The sequence below is a fragment of the Saccostrea echinata genome, unplaced genomic scaffold, assembly GCF_033153115.1.
Source record: "Saccostrea echinata isolate AGI-Se365-2 ecotype Australia unplaced genomic scaffold, CSIRO_AGI_Sech_v1 ptg000009l, whole genome shotgun sequence".
In the NCBI taxonomy this organism is placed as follows: Eukaryota; Metazoa; Mollusca; class Bivalvia; order Ostreida; family Ostreidae; genus Saccostrea; species Saccostrea echinata.
In genome coordinates this window covers 12,950,001-12,972,335 of record NW_026889758.1, presented here as the reverse complement: position 1 = coordinate 12,972,335, position 22,335 = coordinate 12,950,001, and the positions used below count along the sequence as shown (strand labels likewise).

Genomic DNA, 22,335 nt, shown 5'->3' with positions numbered 1-22,335 from the left:
ACAAAACAATCTAAATGATTAAACTTTGGTTAAAAAAAATAAGTTTAATACTTTGAAGCTTTATTTTATTGGATACTGAGCCCATTATTAGACACTAAGGCATGCAACAAAAATCACATATACTTCATAGGTGTACAGATCCTCCTTAAGAAATTTAATATGTATGTATTACACTGTAAGAGATTCTATAGATATATTTTGTTTTGTATAAAATATGTATGTATTACACTTTAAGAGATTCAATAAATATATGTTGGTTTGTATAACATATGTATTACATTGTAAGAGGATCTGTTCCAAAGTTGTAATAAATATATGTTGGTTTGAAGTCTTTTTCTTTCTTTTTGCCTTCATTTTTTTCTGTTACGATTGTTCCAGTAAATTCTAAGCTATCCTGGTAAGAGGGTGGAGCTGAAATATAGGGAGATACAAAACCTTAATACCATTGTTACATATTGTCCTCTACAAAAATTTAGAATTTTTCAATTTAAATTTGTATATGACAATTGAGTGTGCGGAGAACGTTCGTGCCGCGCTGTAAAATCGGATGCAAAGAGGAAAAGGGACACCGAACGACTGCAGGATTACAACAGCAGGAAAAGGTTGTTCCGGGTACATCCATTTGCAAACATAAGTGATTCCAAATTTAAAGAGTGTGTCAACTTAAAGTCAGTGTTTTCATCAGAAGTTCAGTCTGTGGTAAAAGATCTCCAATATACAAAAGCGCTAATGAAAATGGACATTGAAATCCTAGAATGGAAATTGGAGAAACAGTCAAAGTCGAACGATGAAAAAGATCAACAGATAAAACGGTATACTACATACTTAAACTATGCCGCGTCAGATCTAAAGAAACTTTCCGGACTTGTTTCCCATTACAACTGGCTTCTGGAAAATTATGAAATGGAACACATCGTACTGCGATCAATCAAACAGTACTGTATGTGTAAAAGAGATGTTGAAAACAGTAAACTTGTCCGAAAGGAATATAGACAGTTTAAAGATTCTGAATTATACAAAGAAATTTTGAACACTAAATTTTGAATATTTACTATTGCACAATGTTTAATTTTATATTTACATGTGTATATTTTCTTTAAAGTTTGAGGACAAACTTTTTGTGGCAAGGGGAGAATTGTCATATACAAATTTAAATTGAAAAATTCTAAATTTTTGTAGAGGACAGATTATCACGATGAATTTTACTGTTATAATAGATTTTTCTAATTTCTAAAATTAAGTTACTGTTTTGTGTTTTTTTGAACAACTCTTTCTAAATTCTTGAGCTTTTCAAATCATTTTCTTTATTGAATTTACGACTCTTAATCTTTATTGAATTAAAACATCGGCGATTTCAGATAATCCAAGCCAATTGGGTTTAACACCTGTCATCGTTTGATATTGCTAAATTATCTTTAAGCAAAATAACATCAAAAGGACGATAATCTGGCCCTCAGTTATTTTAAGGGTTTACTCAAGTGTCAAAACCTTTATTTATTTATCTCCAAATGTCATTTTTACACATGTCGCTCTATAATTGTTATATATACTGTTGAATTTGTTTTGGATGATCAGTCGGAATCGGACAGCCGTCCCGAGTACACCGACCTGTATCAAAATTTGTCAGTTTCATATTAAAAAACACAAAACTATGGAATTCCATATACGACAGCCAACTGCTTACTGCCAACTGCTTACTGCCAACTGCCACGCATATTTGAAAAAATTTTCATATTTACATTGATATTTATGTGAATTTTCATAAAACCAGGCGCGGATCCAGGACTCCACCCCCCTCCCCCCCCCCCCCCAAAAAAAAATCCAACACAGAAATTTCTTGACCAAAAAAAAAAAAAACAAAAAAAAAACAAAAAAAAAGCAAAAAAAAAAAAAAAACAAACAAACAAACAAACAAAAACGTAAACTCCTTTCCTAAACGTAAAAAAAACCTATTTCGGAGGGGGAAGGGGAAGGGTTGACATCTTATGCTTCATATCTATGACTTTTCATATCAACTTAACACGGATCCGCGTTTTCTAGGGGTGGGTGGGTTTCCAAGGTCACTTTTAGTTGGTTTAGTATAGGTCTATACATTAAATAACTCTACAAATTCCAGGGGGTGGTCTGGAACCCCCTCCCCCCCTTCCCAACGACCCCCCCCCCTCTAGATCTATGTATGTAAAATATAACTTATTTGGGAAAACAAAGAGATATAAATCTTTAATTTGAAAAAAATATTTCACTATAGAAATTAACGGAAAATGGAAATCTATTTTCAAAACATCTTCCCCCGCGAAACAACAGATCCCTTTTTTCAGTTTTTATTCATTCCAAAGGTTTTGTTGTCTCACGGGGGGGCGGGGGGGGAGGCACGTGTTTAAAGATTAAAAACAGGAAAATAGTCATTTTATTACCAATTTTAAATGAGATCACAAATAAAAAATGTACTTTATCACTTTATCAATCTCATATGTTAAATTTTACATAAGTTAAAACATACGGTGAGATTCAAGAGTCATTTATCCATTATCATTTTCATGAGTATTTGAAAATGGCGACGTTTTCAGCCTGATTTCAATTAATAAAATTTTCTATCCCCTTATGAAAGGAGTTGTAAATAAGAGCAATTAACTTTTTGTCACTGGTTTTTAAAATTAGTACTTAATACTAATGAACTTTTCTTTGCATTCAAACAAGTTTTCATGTCCAAATTGCCATTTATATTGAATTAAATGGATGGAAAATGTAGGCGGGAATCGAGAGTTGGTGTGCATAGTTCTTACAATAATAACAAAATTTGGCGGATTTAGGAATTTTTAAACTGTAAAGGCGAGGAAGGAGTAAATCGGAAGAAGGGGTGTTTCCTCTTTAAAACAAAACATTTAATTTCTGCATTTCGTTGCAGGCAAATAATTTGATAGCTTTTTTTTTGACGCGGGTAAGGGGGGGGGGGATCACATACGACAAAAGAACAAACTTTTAAAAGGGTCTTGAGTAACATTTGTTGGTATATGTATTTATAATAGAAATATTACTGAAAGTTATACTAACAAATAACTTTTGCCTAGTTTAAAATATCGAGTAATATCTTTCGGATTTTCTTTTTACCCTAGAAAAAGTACATATGTATGGGAATTTTTATATGTGTCTTATGTAAATCGTTTTAATGGCTAATGTTCGATCTGTTAGATCTGTAAAAAAACATTCGTGGTGGTGGTGGTTGTAGGGAGGGGGGGGGGCGTAACCACTAAATTTCCAACATATACTATATACAGTAGTTCTCTCTTACGGAAGCGTATTAGTGCCACGTAATGTTTTTTTAAAGTTGGTAATTCCAACTTTTAAGTTGCAATTGGAATTACCAACTTTAAAGTTGGAAAAGCCAACTTTAAAGTTGGAATTTTCAACTTTAAAGTTGGAATTTCCAATTTTAAAGTTGGAAAAGCCAACTTTAAAGTTGGAATTTCCAACTTTAAAGTTGGAATTACCAACTTTAAAAAAAAAAAAATTACGTGGCACTAATACCCTTCCGTAAGGGAGAACTACTGTATATAGTATATGTTGGAAATTTAGTGTTTACGCCCCCCCCCCCCCCCCCAACCACCACCACCACGAATGTTTTTTACAGATCTAACAGGTCGAACATTAGCCATTAAAACGATTTACATAAGACACATATAAAAATTCCCACACATAGGTATTTTTCCTAGGGTAAAAAGAAAATCCAAAAGTTATTACTCGATGTTTTAAACTAGGCAAAAGTTATTTGTTAGTATAACTTTCAGTAATATTTCTATTATATAAATACATATACCAACAAATGTTACTCAAGACCCTTTTAAAAGTTTGTTCTTTTGTCGTATGTGATCCCCCCCCCCCCTTACCCGCGTCAAAAAAAGCTATCAAATTATTTGCCTGCAACGAAATGCAGAAATTAAATGTTTTGTTTTTAAGAGGAAACACCCCTTCTTCCGATTTACTCCTTCCTCGCCTTTACAGTTTAAAAATTCCTAAATCCGCCAAATTTTGTTATTATTGTAAGAACTATGCAGCACACCAACTCTCTATTCCCGCCTTCATGAAAATGAAAATGGATAAATGACTCTTGAATCTCACCGTATGTTTTAACTTATGTAAAATTTAACATATGAGATTGATAAAGTGATAAAGTACATTTTTTATTTGTTATCTCATTTAAAATTGGTAATAAAATGACTATTTTCCTGTTTTTACTCTTCAAAAACACGTGTCCCCCCCCCCCCCCGTTAGACAACAAAACCTTTGGAATGAATAAAAACTGAAAAAAGGGATCTGTTGTTTCGCGGGGGAAGATGTTTTGAAAATAAATTTCCATTTTTCGTTTATTTCTATAGTGAAATATTTTCTCAAATTAAAGATCTATATCTCTTTGTTTTCCCAAATAAGTTATGTTTTACATACACGGATCTAGAGGGGGGGGGGGTGGGTGTCGGTGGGAGGGGGGTGGGTGGGTGTCCGGACCACCCCCTGGAATTTGTAGAGTTATTTAATGTATAGACCTATACTAAACCAACTAAAAGTGACCTTGGAAACCCACCCACCCCTAGAAAACGCGGATCCGTGTTAAGTTGATATGAAAAGTCATAGATATGAAGCACAAGATGTCAACCCCTCCCCTTCCCCCGCCGAAATAGGTTTTTTACGTTTAGGAAAGGAGTTTACATTTTTGTTTGTTTTGTTTTGTTTTGTTCTTTTTTTTTGTCAAGAAATTTCTGTGTTGGATTTTTTTTTTTTGGGGGGGGGGGGGACCCCTCCTGTAAAAAAATCCTGGATCCGCGCCTGGTTTTATGAAAATTCACATAAATATCAATATAAATATGAAAATTTATTCAAATATGTGTGGCAGTTGGCAGTAAGCAGTGAGCAGTTGGCAGTAAGCAGTGAGCAGTTGGCAGTAAGCAGTTGGCTGTCGTATATGGAATTCCATACAAAACAGTAACTTAATTTTAGAAATTAGAAAAATCTATTATAACAGTAAAATTTTCATCGTGATAATATATATGACTTCTCCAATATTAGTACCGATTCGTTAATGCAAGTACAGCTTGTATTTGTTTCACTGTGTTCAAATACATTATTTTATAACTATTTTTGAGATATTATCATGATACTGAATTCACCAAGAACATGTAGATTTAGTATAATTACATAATCAATTCAGTTCAGTGACAGTTCCAAAATATGGAAGTCAAAAGAACACCGCCGACTGGCGAGGTGTTGTAGGTAATAGTTATTGTATATTTATTATGGTGTATCCTGATTTATTTGGACGAAGGGCGGTGACGAGTGCGAAGCACGAGTCTCCACCCCTTCGTCCAAATAAATCAGGATATACCATAATAAATATTCAATAACTTTCTTGTATCATGGCCAATCAAAGCTTCAATAATTGTTATGTCCCAAATTTTCAAGCATGATTTTTTAATTACACCACTAAAAATATAGTGTCAGGTGACCGCATGGATCCCTCCCTCCAGTATTTTCTAATACGCACATTTTATGCGTGTGTTCATGAGAAAGGACGTCGGATTGTAGCTCTCCAACTTAATATAAATACGGATTGTTAATGAAATTCATAAGAATATCAAGGATGAAAAATTCGAAGTTGAAGATTAAGGGAAATTCAGGTGTTAATCGAAAATCAAGAAAAAAAGATCATTGACATACTCGAGAGCTGTGGCATGAGCAAAAACGCTGTATTAATAATTCTTCATCTATGGATGCAGTGCAGCTGAACTTTATTCTAGTTGAGCAAAGAATACAGCAAAGATGGTATATCCTGCTAAAAGGCTCTATTAAAATAGGTGTGATATTTTAAGATATTTATTTGTGGAATTCATGTCAAAAATTTGATTTCTCGATGCGGTGGATCGAATATTTGCAGAGTTCCGTAAAAACATTTCGTATTTTGGGATAGAAGTGCACTGTAATTTATGTAAAAGACATTTATTTCATTGGCAGAAATTGTGTCTTTGTATATAACAAAGCCCATTTAATTCAGTAATTCTTCAATATACATGTAATTTAAAATGTTGAAATCGCCTTGGTGTTCAATAATTTATTTACACAGCACAATTTTTGCTGGCTCCGCCCATCGGTGTATCTCCAGTTATTGTACACTTGACTTCAAAGGAAAAACACCACAGCCATGATACAAGATTCTATGATTGGTTCTTTTTTTTTTTTTGAACTCAGGAAATAGCCCCAAAATGTTTATATGCTATACCTTTCGTAATTAATGCATCAATGTTCTCTTTCCCGTAGACATTTCTTGTCACGTGTAAAAATTTATACTCACGAGCAGTTGGTAAAAATCCGGGCTGTGTCGTTATTGGCGAGAGTGAAATATCTGCCGGATCCACCGCAGGTGAATTCGAATTGGTAGGGGGCGGAGGCAAAGAAGGTGGTGGCATAAAACCCCAGTTGTTTGGCATAGAGTAAACATTGCTTAGAGGGACACTTCCGATTAGAATAGGGACCTCATGAAGCACACCAAGGAAACCTATATCACCCACAAACTACAAAAGCAATGTTATAGTTTTAATTAGCAAAGAAATTGCATGATTGACGATTAAGAGGTCTCAACAATTAGTACAGAGACAAAAATGTTTGTCGTTCTGTATAACAACTTTATTGTTTAGCTTACAGTTTAGTGTATTATGAATAACTACTAAGTCTCGAGAATTTAAAAGTTCAATATCTTGGCGATTTTTTGAACGATGAGTTTGCATTACGTTCACTAGTATTTCCCGAAACATTCTGAATGCGAAAGTTCAAACGTGCCGTTGTAAACAAAACAAGAGGCCCATGGGCCACATCGCTCACCTGAGCACATTGGCTAGGCAAAAGTACAAATCAGTTCAGTATTGAAAAGATTACCTGGGGGGGGGGGGGGGAGGGGGGCTTGAATTTTAAACTACCGGTACCTTCCATGTCAATTTAACAAATGACTTTGTCGTACTTGAAAAGATTTTTAAAAAATTTTCCCATATATCCCTTTGTAAAAATTTGATCCCCCATTGTGGCTCCTCCCTATCCCAGGGGTCATCATTTGAACAAACTTGAATCTACACTACCTGAGGATGCTTCCATATCAATATGACTAAACATAGTTTTTCTGTTCTTGAGAAGAAATATTTTTTCTATATATGTTCTTAAAAAAATTATGTAAAACTTTCGATCCCCCATTGAGCCCCACCCTACCCCTGCAAAGACGGATCCAGCGCCGGCATGCTGGGCGTGTGTCCCCCGTTTGAATTTTTTTATGTAGAACTTATATGTCCATTATCCTAAAATCAAGGAAAAAACTTCTCTTCTTTGTAAGAATTCGTCAGCTTCCTGGACCCCCACCAGGGCCTTGCTCTAGACCCACTGGGGGCTTCAATGCAGCCCCTAGACCCAATGCCTCTATACCCCTCCCCCTTACGAAATTCCAGGATACACCACTGCCCCCGGGGGTCATCATTTAAACAAAATTGAATTTACACTGTACCTAAGGATGCTTCCATATCAAAATGACTAAACATGATTTTCAGTTCTTGATAAGAAGATATTTTCCTATATGTTCCTATGTAAAATTAGCAATCCCTCATTGGGCCCCACCCTACCCCCGGGGGTCATCATTTGAACAAAATTGAATTTACACTATACCTGAGGATGCTTCCATATCAAAAATGACTTATCATGGCTTTGCAGTTCTTCAGAAGAAGAAATTTTCCTATATATTTCTATTTAAGACTTTGATCCTCCATTGTGGCCCCACCCTAGCCCCAGGGGTCATGATTTGAACAAAATAGAATCTACACAACCTGAGGATGCTTCCACATAAATATGATCAATCAGGGCTTTGCTGTTCTTGAGAAGATTTTTAAAATTTTTCCTGTATATTTCTATGTAAAACTTTGATCCTCCATTGTGGCCCCACCCTACCCCTGGGGGTCATAATTTGAATAAAATTAAATATACACAACCTGAGGATGCTTCCATATAAATATGACCAATCAGGGCTTTCCTGTTCCTGAGAAGAAGATTTTTAAAAGATTTTTCCTAACTATTTCTATGTAAAAATTTCCCCGGGGGTCATGATTTGAACAAACTTAAATCTACACTACCTGAGGATGCTTCCATATAAATATGACTCATCATGGCTTTGCTGTTCTTGAGAAGAAGATTTTGAAAGATTTTTCCTTTATATTTCTAAGTAAAACTTTGATCCTCCATTGTGGCCCTGCCCTACCCCCGGTGGTCATGATTTGAACAAATTTGAATCTACGCTACCTGAGGATGCTTCCATATAAATATGACTCATCATGGCTTTGCTGTTCTTGAGAAGATTTTTAAAAAGATTTTTCCTTTATATTGCTATGTAAAACTTTGATCCTCCATTGTGGCCCCACCTTACCCCTGGGGGTCATAATTTGAACAAACTTGAATCTACACTACCAGGGGATGCTTCCAAATCAATAGGATTCATCATGGATTTGCTGTTCTTGAGAAGAAGATTTTAAAAGTTTTTTCCTTTATATTGCTATGTAAAACTTTGATCCTCCATTGTGGCCCCGCCCTACCCCCGGGGGTCATGATTTGAACAAACTTGAATGTACATTATTTGAGGATGCTTCCAAATAAATATCACTCATTATGGCTTTGCTGTTCTTGAGAAGAAGATTTTTAAAGGTTTTTCCTATATATTTCTATGTAAAACTTTGATCCTCCATTGTGGCCCTGCCCTACCCCCGGGGGTCATGATTTGAAAAAACTTGAATCTACACTGCCTGAGGATGCTTCCACATGAGTTTCATCTTTCCTGGCCCTGTGGTTCTTGAGAAGAAGATTTTTAAAAGATGCTATTAATTTTTCACAAATTCTCTATTATCTCCCCTTGAAAGAGGGCGTGGCCCTTTATTTGAACAAACTTGAATCCCCTTCACCCATGGATGCTTTATGGCAAGTTTGGTTGAAATTGGCCCAGTGGTTCTGGAGAAGAAGATGAAATTGTGAAATGTTTACAACGACAACAACAACGACAACGACGACAGACAACGGACAAATTTTGATCAGAAAAGCTCACTTGAGGCTTTGGCTGTAGTCTGGTCAACAGCTAAACAGAAAGATTTTTTTTGCATAAATAGTAACATAAAATTAATAATGCACATGTACTGCCTATAAGCTTTGAACAATCAAATCATAACAATTATAACACTATGTAGGAGTAATATTGAAGACTTTCCAGGGACAGACGCTAATTGTTGCACACTTTCAATGTGGACGCCAATATTAATTAATTTTCATTAATTATGAGTTATTTTATTCAAAAATATAAATCATTTGGGATAATCTTTAGCTATATAATAAAGGACTTATACATAACTTATATTGGTGAATATTGGCACTTGTTGGCTGTACATCATCCAACTCGTACCGATATTCACCAATATAAGTTCCATTACCCTATAAAATAAAACATACTCGCGTAAAAATGTAAACTTACATGTAAGTAATAAGTAATATCAATAATTGTGCAGTCTTCCAACATAGTTGGAGGGCAGGGTGGAATATGAAGTCTCTCCCGACTCCAGATATCCTGACCCCCGGGGCCTGTAGATCCATGCTTCAATTCAGCTATCTTTGTTTTTTTCGTTTTTCTCTCTGAACCCGCCTTCAACTTCAGCTTCTGTAATATGTAAAATTTTACTTCAATTTTTGAAAAAAACCAATGCAAACATACGCCACCGAACTAAATCTTTAATTGCAGATGTGTATTTGAAAGAACATGATCTACACTGCATTTGGAATATTTTGTAGGTCAAATTATCTCGCTGTGCTCTTTCAGGATAGAATACCCTTCTATTGTTATACCTTTAAAAATTTGTTCCTATATAAATCAATATTAATAAAAGTCTAACATTTCCAATGTTTTACTGAGCGGGCATAAAAAAATCGATGTTTGACCGCGAGGTGAGATATTGGACCTGTCGATGAGATGTTGGACCGCTTACGTCACATTATGGGCGGGGTCAGCTAAATCTCATTTGCATTCGTTGGTGTTCGACATACATGTCAGGCCCGTAGGAAGCAATTTCAGTTTGGGGGGCACAGTCATACATTTTCAGTTGAGGAGGCACTACCAAAAATTTTCCGACAAGCCAAAAAAAAAAAGTCATCAGACGTTTTTATTGAAGGGGCACAAGCATATAGTATCTATGTTTAGAACAGTAATCTATATATCGGCAAAATTATTGCCCCCCCCCCCGTTCCTACAGCCAAGCATGTATGTAAAAAAAATGATAATAATAAAATAAATAAATAAATAAAAGGTATAACAAAACATTTATTGACTGTGCTCTCGGGCAAAATGCGTTTTGTCGACCCCTCGAACCAAACTGTTTGCCTTCAGCCTAACGGCCTCGGGAAACAGTTTGGTTCTTGGGTCCGACAAAACGCATGTTGCCCTCGAACCCAGTCAATAAATGTATACTGTTACATCTCCATTCATTATAGATTTCTTTGGGAAAAATACTCACGCCCAAGAAAGGGTTGTCTTTTCGTTGGGGCCGGGGTAGGGGCAAAGTTTATTTTTAGAATAGATTGCTGTTTTGATATAATAAATGTTAACACTGAAAATCCAGAGGTGACCAATTTCTGCATCATCCCCACTGGGAATTCGTGAGTAATACAGTTATCAATACCTGTATGCTTACATTTCGCAGTACATCAATTGCTTACCATCCACAGTTCCACCCTAGACTCGTCCATCACTTTGGAGGTTCTATTGTCGATTTCTGCATTGATAATGATATATTCCCCTGGGACATAGCCAGTCCTATCAACCTTGAACTCTGACCTGACAGGACCCTCAGCACAACAACAGCAACCAACAGTGTCAGTATCGGTAGAATGTACAGGTGCCTTTTTAAAGCAAATGTAATATATAAATGGTTATTTTTCTTACTGTGTGTATAATTATAAAATTTTGTCAAACTAGCAAGAGTCTTTATCAAACAAAGTGAGGAGATTTTGTATAGTTGCTTATTTTATTATATCATTCTTTAAATTTTGATTACATAGCAGGTCAGTATTGTACGATTTTTAAAACATGTCAGACCAGAAAAATAGTTTCTGTTAAGGACATACGCAATGTACCTTACCTTCTGATAATTTTTTAAGATATTCTGAATTTAAGATTATAGTGCCATCAGATGTTCATGGACAAAAAATCAGCATGCATTACCAGGGGTTTTCAAAAGATATCAATTGATGAAATTTTTTGTATAATTCAAAGAAAAATATACAAAAATTACTAAACATATATTCTAGATGTTTTGTTTATCCAAACTTGTTTTAGAAGAAGTTTACAACAGCATATATAGACATTAAATGTAGCACACACTTCCTTTAAGTATCGGAACTCTTCAACTCCAGGGGAAAAGACAATAGAGTTCTAACTACGTTGTGTATGTCCTTAATTACAAAAACTCTAGAGCATTATAAGGTGATATCAAGCATATGAGTTATGCAGCCTGGTCTGTTTTCAAAATAAAAACTTAAAATTTATTAATTCTTCTTATTCCCATTGAAATTTTTATTTCATCAATATATATTTACATTTCCAATGTCTTTGTCCGATATAAAATTACAAATTGTAAAAATACTTTATTTCTACATAAATCTACGCAGTTAAAAAAATCACGTGCGGGGCGGGACAAATAGAGACAGAAGCGGGGCTATTAGCACGGGAATTTGCAGAATCAGGAGGATGTAAATATAAGGAATAACTGTCAGATTTTTTGGATTCATGACGATGATCAATCGATTGGCTTGCGTGATAATTTTATGCATAAACGCCTTCGGCGATTATGCAAATTATCACGCAAGCCACTCGATTGATCACATCATGAATCCAAAAAATTAGACAGTTATTCCTTAATTAAAACAAGAGGCCCATGGGCCACAACGCTCACCTGAGTCAATATGGTCCTGCTGTTCTTCGTCAGCAGATTTCTTCTCCTATATTTCTCCTATATATTCCTATATAAAGCTTTGATCGCCTGTTCTAGGCATACCCTACCCCAAGGTGCCATGTTTTGAATGAAATTGAATATCAACCTTCTGAGGATGCTTCTATCTTCATATAACTAATCATGATTTTGCTGTTCTTTAAAACAGAATTTTAAATATGTCTAACACCCTACCCTGGGGGGGGGGGGGAGGGGGGGTCATGATTTGAACAAACTTCAATGTACACTACCTGAGGATGCTTCCATATCAATATGACTGATCATGGCTTTGTTGTTCTTGAGATTGAAGAAGATTTTTAAAGATATTTCCTGTATAAGTTCTTTTGTAAAACTTTGATCCCCCATTATGGCCCCTCCATACTACTGGAGGATGCCTTAAACAAGCTTGAATCTACAATATTTGGGGATGATTCCATATCAATATGACTAATTGTGGCTTTGTTGTTCTTGAGAAGAAGATTTTTAAAGATTTTCCCTATATATTCCTATGTAAAACTTTGATCCCCCACTGTGGCCCCACCCTACCCCCGGGGGTCATGATTTGAACAAACTTGAATCTACACTACCTGAGGATGATTCTATATCAATATGACTAATTTTGGCTTTGTTGTTCTTGAGAAGAAGATTTTTAAAGATTTTCCCTATATATTCCTATGTAAAACTTTGATCCCCCATTGTGGCCCCACCCTACCCCCGGGGGTCATGATTTGAACAAACTTGAATCCACACTACCTGAGGATGATTCCATAACAATATGACTCATTGTGGCTTTGTTGTTCTTGAGAAGAAGATTTTAAAAGATTTTTCCCTATATATTCCTATGTAAAACTTTGACCCCCCATTGTGGCCCCACCCTACCCCCGGGGGTCATGATTTGAACAAACTTGAATCTTCACTACCTGAGGATGATTCCATATCAATATGACTAATTGTGGCTTTGTTGTTCTTGAGAAGAAGATTTTTAAAGATTTTCCCTATATATTCCTATGTAAAACTTTGATCCCCCATTGTGGCCCCACCCTACCCCCGGGGGTCATGATTTGAACAAACTTGAATCCACTCTACCTGAGGATGATTCCATAACAATATGACTCATTGTGGCTTTGTTGTTCTTGAGAAGAAGATTTTAAAAGATTTTTCCCTATATATTCCTATGTAAAACTTTGACCCCCCATTGTGGCCCCACCCTACCCCCGGGGGTCATGATTTAAACAAACTTGAATCTACACTACCTGAGGATGATTCCATATCAATATGACTAATTGTGGCTTTGTTGTTCTTGAGAAGAAGATTTTTAAAGATTTTCCCTAAATATTCCTATGTAAAACTTTGATCCCCCATTGTGGCCCCACCCTACCCCCGGGGGTCATGATTTGAACAAACTTGAATCCACACTACCTGAGGATGATTCCATAACAATATGACTCATTGTGGCTTTGTTGTTCTTGAGAAGAAGATTTTTAAAGATTTTTCCCTATATATTCCTATGTAAAACTTTGACCCCCCATCGTGGCCCCACCCTACCCCCGGGGGTCATGATTTAAACAAACTTGAATCTACACTACCTGAGGATGATTCCATATCAATATGACTAATTGTGGCTTTGTTGTTCTTGAGAAGAAGATTTTTAAAGATTTTCCCTATATATTCCTATGTAAAACTTTGATCCCCCATTGTGGCCCCACCCTACCCCCGGGGGTCATGATTTGAACAAATTTGAATCTACACTATGTAATGAAGGCTTCACATAAGTATAAACTTTTCTGGCTCAATGGTTCTTGAGAAGAAGATTTTTAAAAGATGACACCAAATTTTCACCAATTCTTAATTATCTCCCCTTGGAAGAGGACGTGGCCCTTCATTTGAACAAACTTGAACCCCCTTCACCCAAGGATGCTTTGTGGCAAGTTGGTTGAAATTGGCCCAGTGGTTCTGGAGAAGAAGTCGAATATGTGAAAAGTTTACAGACGGACGGACAGACAGACAGACAGACTACAGACAAAATGTGATCAGAAAAGCTCACTTGAGCTTTCAGCTCAGGTGAGCTAAAAATGAGTCTTCATAATAAGTTCTATAAAACTGAATCGTCACCTGGGCTTCCGGTATATTGTTTAGGTCAATAATAGAGAGTACAGTAAAGGGTTGCTTGAATTCATAATCCTTCTTCCAGCCTGGTCGATAGAATTTGGCACAGAGAAAGTATCGGACGTACGCATGTTTGGACTCAAAGGATGTGGGTAAATCCTCTCTTAACTTGAACGAGAAGTTATGCGTATGTTCTCCCACATGAAGATCTTGTTTAAAATCTCCCGAGTCCTCTAATCAAGAAAAAATAAGTAGACGTCATTAATAAGAGAATGATTAATTTTGAAAATACAATCAAAATATCGTCTCACAATTTTTTTATTGTGACAGTAAGTACATGTACCTATAACAAGTACACTTTAAATTGTAAAATAAATTTGAAATGAAACTTCCAAAACAAAACGAACTAACAAGAAGCCCATGGGTCACATCGCTCACCTAAGTACTTTGGCTAGAGAAAAACAGAAATCAGTTCAGATTGAAAAGTTTAAATATATAGGTGGTCACAACCTACCCCCAGGGGCAGGCATGATTTGAACAAACTTAAATCTACACTAACTGAGAATGGTCCATATTTCTTTGACTATAGCCATGGCTCAGAAGATTTTCTAGTTTTTTCCCTATGTTTCTATGTAAAAGATTGATCTTCTATTGTGGCCTAGCTCGTTCTCCCCCCCCCCCCCCGGGGGTATTCCTGATTTGAACAATCTTGAATCTTAACTACCCTAGGATGCATCTGTATTAATATGACTAATCACGACTTTGATGTTCTTTATAAAGAGAAGATTTTTAAACTAAGATTTGTTCAATATATTTCTACGTATAAATCTGATCCGCTGTTGTGGCCCCACCCTACCACTGTGGGTCATGATTTGAACAAATTTGAATCTACACTATGTAATGAAGCTTTCACATTGGTTATACGTCTTTTCTAGTCCAGTGGTTCTTAAAGATTTTTAAAAGATGCCATTAAATTTTCACTCATTCTTTATTATCTCTCCCCTTGAAAGGGGGCATGATCCTTCATGTGACCAAACTTAAAAAACTCATCAACCAAGAATGGCAAGTTTGGCTGAAATTGGTCCAGTGGATTTGGAGAAAAAGTCGAAATGTGAAAAGTTTAATTACAGAAATCACACAAGAGACAGATGGATGCCGGACATTTTTCGATCATAAAAGCTCACTTCGGCTCAGGTAAGCTAGAACGAAACGAACCAGCTTATTTTAATCATATAAATTCAAACAAAAGCATAAGTCCAAAGCCTTGTGTCGTGATTTTCAAGTATTATAATAATATTATTTTAATCGGAATACATTAGATTTTGTTTGAATAGGAAGGGGGGGGGGTCTAATGCATGCCAAATTCAGCAGTTGTAATTGATAATTGAATTGTTATGATTTTTTCTTGGGGGTGGGCTGGTTGTAATTTTCAAGTATGATACGATTTCATCGGATCACATTACAGTTTTTGAATAGAAACGGGGGGATGGGTCTAATACATACTAATTTGATCATTGAATTGATAAGATTTTTTTCTTGGAAGTGGTTTGGATGGCCTTATGCTATGGCCTATGATTAGTAAACACATCCAGAAAGTCTTGCCTCTATGATCTGACGGGTTGTTTTCCATTTATTATACTGTTTTTTTTAAACGAACTAATATACAACGAGAGAAAAATTAACGTACTGGATCCTACAAGGTAGACGTTCTCCTCCATGTACAGCTCGTCATAGTGGATAGTTTTATCATCATCGTTCTCCCATTTGACATGGGATTTCCCCTTACATTTCAGAACAACGCCTAAAAATAATGGCATTCATAGTAAGTTAAACGATATGGTACAATAACAAAAATGTCGGCCAAAATTCAGTATTTACTGTCAAAGACAAAGTTTTTCTATTGGCATGATGTTCATAATAAAAAAAACTATAATCATCAACTTCCAAAGAAGCTATTAGCTCCTTATTCAATGGTGTGACCCTATATTTTATTTAAAGCATAGGTACAGCATTTTTTAAATATATTGCTTAATTATAGTAGGCCGGTACTAGATCGCTTCTCGTTCAATAGGTCACACAGAGTGGGTCAAACAGAGTTCAGAGTCTGTGAATCAATACAAGTAAAATACTTACTGTTAACAGGAAACTCCTCTGACACCCGGAACTTCAGTACCCCATATATCGTCTGTCCGGCGAAATAAACAGACCTTGGCTGAGCCTTATCGTCTGTAAACACGGCTTCTACATGTTCAATCTTCATTATGCCGAGGCTGTTATGGTTGAGATGATCCACACATGCCGCCGGGGCGGATACACGCTCATGCTCATACGTTTGCGTAATGTATCTTTTGCATCAATATCAATTAATATCGAGGCTAGATGACATTAAATTGCTTTTCGATCAGAGCAATTCACCTCGGGTTTTCGTTTGTTGTCAAATTGCAGTAGGAATCTACGAAGGCTCATGAGGGCATAATGAATTGATCGATCGATCCACACACACACACACACACACCAAAGGCGGATCCACTGCCGGCGCGCCGGGCTAGCCCCCTCTCCCCGTTTTTTCCTTTTTTTTTTTTTACATGTAAGTAGAACTTATATGTCCATTTTCCTAAAATCAAGGGAAAAAACACCTCTTATTTGTAAGAGTTCGCCAGCTTCCCGGGGCTTTGCCCTGGACACATGGGGGGGGGGGGGGCGGGGGGGTTCAATGCAGCCTCCCAGATCCCCTGCCTTCTACTGCGCCCCCCCGTTATGAAATTCCTGGATCTGCCACTGCAGAGAGGGGGAGAGAGATTCACCAAAAAAACTTTGAGATAATAATGATTTAGAATGAATTTAAGTCTTTAAGGTCATGGGACACCCAGGCAAAAAGCAGGTTGTTATACCCGCACTTTCTAAAAAAAAGTGTATTGTTGTTATCCTGGTCCGTCACAATGTCTTCTTTCTCAAACTTCTCTTTTATTTTAAGCAGTAATTAATGCAGTTGTGGAATATAGGTGGTGTCATTTCACACCAATTGTTAGGCCTTTCTTTTAACAGCACTTGCTAAAGAAAGTTCGGACCGTATATTGTTGTTTCCTGGTCGGTGCGTCCGTCTGTCATGCTATCTTAAATCTTCCTCGAACTACTCATATTTTTACAATGGCAGTAGCCAACTCATCTTTTGGAATACTGATGATTGGTGGTGCTTTGAACATGTGCAAAAAAGATTTTGAAATATTCTTCATTACACCCTGGGGGCCAAATGGGGGTAAAAATGATCTCTCTCTCTCTCTCTCTCTCTCTCTCTCTCTCTCTCTCTCTCTATATATATATATATATAAAACCTGGTTCCCTGAACAATCAACTCCTCTTAAATTTTTCGCAGTAGCCCAGTCATATTTTGGAATATGATTGGGAGTGTCGTGTAGGTGTGCAATAAGATTTTGGAATTTCGATTTTCACCTGGGGTGCGATTGGGGGTGATAGGTGATATCACCTATTCGAATAGGTGATATCACGTATATAATATGAATAGGTGATATCACCTATTTAAATTGGTGATATCACCTATTCAAATCAAATAAGTGAAATCACTTATTCGAATAGGTGATATAACATATTCATCTTGAATAGGTGATATCACTTATTATTAGCTAATAGGTGATGTCAACTATTCAAATTATTTATGAAATAACAACTGCTCCCAAGACTTTATATGTACTGCATACGTTTACTCTATACAGGAAGTAAAAAATCAGTCTTTTTTTAAAATCATAAACAGAGAAAAAGTAACAATAAATATAGCAAAACTGACGGCAAGTAAAATTTATATAACTTTACAGGGATCGATAACATATGCTTTTGTAAAATGTATCGGACTAAAACACAGGGGAAAAGGTCAGCCCGAATGGGCTTAGGGACTTGAGGGATTAAAATATATTCTTTATATGCAAATCGAGTTTTTCTATGTTTTATTTGTGTGTACATATATATGTAACTTTCAAATAGTGCCCCCCCCCCCTTCTTGTGATATACATGTAAATGATCTCACAGCGAAACTACAAATTATTTGGTCAATGCAATGCGGAAATAGTAAAGGTAATGGCTCAAATTAAGAATATAAAAAGTCCATAAAAACTTTATAATCTTTTAAATCTTTATAATCTAAAGATTATAATCTTTATAATCTTTTTGAAAAGTTTGTTCAAGAGTAACAAAATTAATTTCATCAATTCTGAATCAATGCCACGGAAGAAATTGCTCTTTGAAAGCTTTCTAAAATTCCATCCTTTACTTAGCATTGAAGCTAGATAGTCTTGAGGAAGGGAGCATTCATCATTTAATGTTGTAAGAAATACAAATAAGTGATATCACCTATTCGAATGGGTGATATCACCAATTCAAAATGAATAGGTGATATCAACTATTCATTTCCAAAAGGTGATATCACCAATTCGAATAGGTGATATTACTGAATGACAATAAATACCAAAACGTCATAAAAACAGACTTGATAAAACTGGAAATTCTTTACTGTTCATAAATCTATAAACTTTCTGAAAATTACAAGTTTAATAACTGAATAACTGAATAATTTGAATATTTCATTAAAATAATAATTATTTATGGACGGTCCATAAATATATACATCGCAACGTAGTAGGGGTTCCACATATCATGCTATTCACACATGCGTAGTTATCAAAAACAAAACAGCATGGTAAAAGAAGGTAGCCCGGTAGGCATGCTACTTTGAAAAAGTCGACCAAGAAGAAAAAAAAATGAAAATAGAGCCCGAAAAAGCGCATTTCCTGACCAGATTTTACTTTGGGGATTAATATAATCGTTGGATGAGGAAGAAAAGGGAGCTCGGCGGCACTCACGCAGGGCTCGCGAAGGTTCTCCTCGACAGTGCCGAGTTTTACTAAGATCGTAAGTCAAAATGTAGACGATAACGTAGGCGTAGTCGTAACTTCCGCCGATTTTGCGTTTTACTAAAGGTCATATCTTACTATTTGGCGTAGATTTAAAAAATTAACGGCGTAGCCTAATAAAATAAAAATGAGACGAGCACTGTAATCTGAGTATGTTTTTCGGGATAGAAGTCAGCCATTCGACATTTTATGTCGGTCTCATTTTATATCGGTCTCATGTCAAGAAGGATTTTCTTTTGCATTTTATCGATGTAATATAATAACATGCAAACTTGTTCATTTCTAAGACCCTAATGTATTCACCCGAAGAGTTAAATTCGTAGTAAACGTAAATTACTCTGCAATAAATTTGAATCCAAACCTCTGAAGACGATGTATGTCTAGAGAAATCATTCATCCATGCAACCTTTCTGTAAAGTATTTAATGTCATGTAATCAGTACAGGTAGATATATCATGCTTAATGATCACTTTTAAAATACCTATTGTCACTGAATATTAAAAACTGATGCTGGGGATCTGAGTTCCAAAGAGTGAAAAGAAAGACATCTTTTAAATATCTAACCTCTACCCTCTATATTTCTCAATTCTAAAAGTTCATGCAAAAGTTATACATGAATATGTCTCAAAAATGGTTTTGTCAATATTATCTTTTAAGCATTTGATTCCTTTATTTTATTGAATTACTTATTAATAAATAATTTACATTAAGATTATGATTTAAGGTATGTGAAAAAAAGAACGGACCATCATATATGATTTGAACATTCTCCACAGCTCACGGTTGTTAAACGTGTTAACCTACGAAGTCGTCTTTTTGAAAACATAATGTTTAACAATTAATTTAGTGAAAATGTTCATTGAAAGGCTGGTTGCCCCCCCCCCCCTTTTTTGTTGCATAGTCAACTCCATTTGTTGAAAAAGTTGGAACCTTCACTCACTTCACTTCACAAATTACAAAAATCAATTCACATATTCTAAAAAAAATTAATTGTCATTGAAATGTGTCAATGGTTTGACAAAATGAACAAGAATATTTCAAGGATTGAATTAATAGCTACCCAAGTTATTGCTTTCAATCAGATTATTTCCAGTTTCAGGGGATGGGAATTACACATGTACCTCCAGTAATGACCTATATATAATTTTATGTGTCGTGACACAGACAACGTTATATACTAGAATATGGTTACGTATAAAATTTTAAACTGTTTTTGAGATATTAGAAATTTTCTAGTTTCAGGGGTTTGGGATTACCTCCAGGGGTCATGACCTGTGTAATGACACAAAGAAAAGATTACACTAAGGTTGTCCGGTGGACGTTATTTGGACAGAAAAATAATCAACACTGCGTTCTAAAATTTTCACAATTGTAATAGTATATTTTTCATCAATACATATAGCAAATTTTAAATAGATGTTCAAATAAACAAATATGGGATTTTATGTTATGTTTGGTATCACCTTACGGCGCACGGATAAAACGTCAAAGTGTCTAGAACACCGTCACGTTTCATCTTTGCAATAATAAATTAGGAAAAGTTCCACTTAAATACTGCAATTTCACTCATGCGCGGATCTAGAGGGGGGTGTCGGGGATCCGGACCCCCTGGATTTTGCAGAGTTACTAAAACTATATACTGAATCAAAAAAAAACAAAACTTTGGACCCCCCCCCCCCGAAAACGTGGTCCCCACCATCACCACCACGAAATAGGTGTTTTTCACGTTTTGGAAATGGAATTTACGGATTTTTTTTATTGTTATTTATTTATTTATTTTTTTGGCTTGTCAAGGAATTTTTGGGTTGGACATTTTTTTTGACTGGAGTGGACCCCCCCCCCCCCCCTGGAAAAAATTCCTGGATCCGCGCCTGTCACTGATGCACACACTCCCCTTTTATTCCTCCATAAACAACAAGGTACCAGTCTCGCACAAACATGGAACCTTCTGAAGATTTGTATTAGTAAGCTATGGACAGTACCCCCATTATATTCAACTAAATAGGCAGTCTTATCTCGACGGTCTCCAGTGATGTTGTCTTTCGCTATTGCCAGTAGATGTATGTTTGGTTCTACCCTAGGACTTGATGAAAGACTTCCGCTTAAAAACGTCCTTTCTACTTGTCGGTTCTAAAGATCTAGTGATATTTTCATATTTTTCTTAATCCTCTGTTATCATTTAAGTCTATAAATGCATCATTTTTTTTAAATCTGCATAAAACTGAACTGCTCTTTTGTGCGTCGTAAAATCATCCAACGTCGCCATTTTTCGTGTGTTGTGTTTATTACTTTATTTTTCATTTCAATGCTCCAGAAACTGCCGAAGTTAAGCAAATGATCCGAAATTTTCCAAATGGCGAAATAATAGATAATGACTTTTTTGGTAAATTTTTACCCCAACCTTATCTATTTAATCCGTTTATTTCGAAAAACATCAGTTAAAATTTAAACGAGATTGTTGAGACCCCTGTAACATCAACTTACTTGTTATATCCAGAACGATTTATTCATATCGTATCGACTGGGACACATAAAATCATACCAATGTGATCATGGTACATGTTTATTGCTATATACTGGTAAATGACGGAAGTTGAAATCGAAAAAAAATGGAAGTCATCCTGTTAATTTCAGGGTTTTTTTCATTTGGACCATAAATGTGTGTATCTGGTAAATACAAGAATCCATATTATGAAACAGATTTGTCGGATACTGTGGTGTCTTTTATATCGAGTTCAGTGAGATATGTCAAATCAAAGTATGAAAGATATAGGGTTATTGAACTTTTATAGGTAAATATTGCCACGAGTTGGCTGTACAAATGAGTGCACTTGTACAACCAACGAGTACCAATATTCACCAATGGAAGTTCAGTAACTCCTTTATTATAATAGCTAAAATATTTTCTCATATATTGATTTGAACTAACTTGAATCTATACTTCATAGGGACAGGCCCGTAGGAAGCAATTTCAGTTTTTTTTTTTTGGGGGGGGGGGCACAGCCATACATTTTCAGTTGAGGGGGCACTATCAACTACCAAAAATTTCTTGACAAGCAAAAAAAAAAAAAAGAAGGTCATCAGACGTTTTAATTGAGGGGGCACAGGCATATAGTATCTATGTTTTCTATATTAGTCTGTATATCGGCAAAATTATTGGGGAGCACCCCCCCCCCCGTGCCCCCCGGTTCCTACGGCCATGAGGGATGCTTTTGAATTGATATGACAAATAATGGCTTTGCTATTCTTAAGAAGAAAATTTTTATTGATAT

General features: G+C 35.8%; 2 protein-coding genes across 2 annotated transcripts in view; one reads left to right on the top strand and one right to left on the bottom strand.

Moving 5' to 3' along the window:
• LOC133181800 (electron transfer flavoprotein subunit alpha, mitochondrial-like) overlaps window positions 1-22,335 on the top strand; it is a 176,449-nt gene that overhangs the window by 18,499 nt on the left and 135,615 nt on the right. The gene's annotated exons all lie outside the window — the stretch shown is intronic.
• Window positions 52-16,537, bottom strand: LOC133181799 (arrestin domain-containing protein 3-like). Its single transcript, XM_061316402.1, has 7 exons — window positions 16,275-16,537; window positions 15,829-15,942; window positions 14,148-14,374; window positions 10,765-10,947; window positions 9,530-9,712; window positions 6,338-6,557; window positions 52-411 (listed from the first exon to the last, which is right to left on the bottom strand). The coding sequence occupies exons 1-7, from the start codon at window positions 16,399-16,401 to the stop codon at window positions 275-277; spliced, it is 1,191 nt and encodes a 396-aa protein (XP_061172386.1). The 5' UTR covers window positions 16,402-16,537; the 3' UTR covers window positions 52-274.

Excerpts from the sequence above, each read along its gene's own strand:
- LOC133181799 (XM_061316402.1), bottom strand. The coding sequence starts at position 16,401 with ATGAAGATTGAACATGTAGAAGCCGTGTTTACAGACGATAAGGCTCAG. Across the intron at positions 14,375-15,828 it reads CGTCTACCTTGTAGGATCCA|AGGACTCGGGAGATTTTAAA; the intron begins GTACGTTAATTT and ends TTTCTTGATTAG. Across the intron at positions 9,713-10,764 it reads CTAGGGTGGAACTGTGGATG|AAGCTGAAGTTGAAGGCGGG; the intron begins GTAAGCAATTGA and ends TACATATTACAG.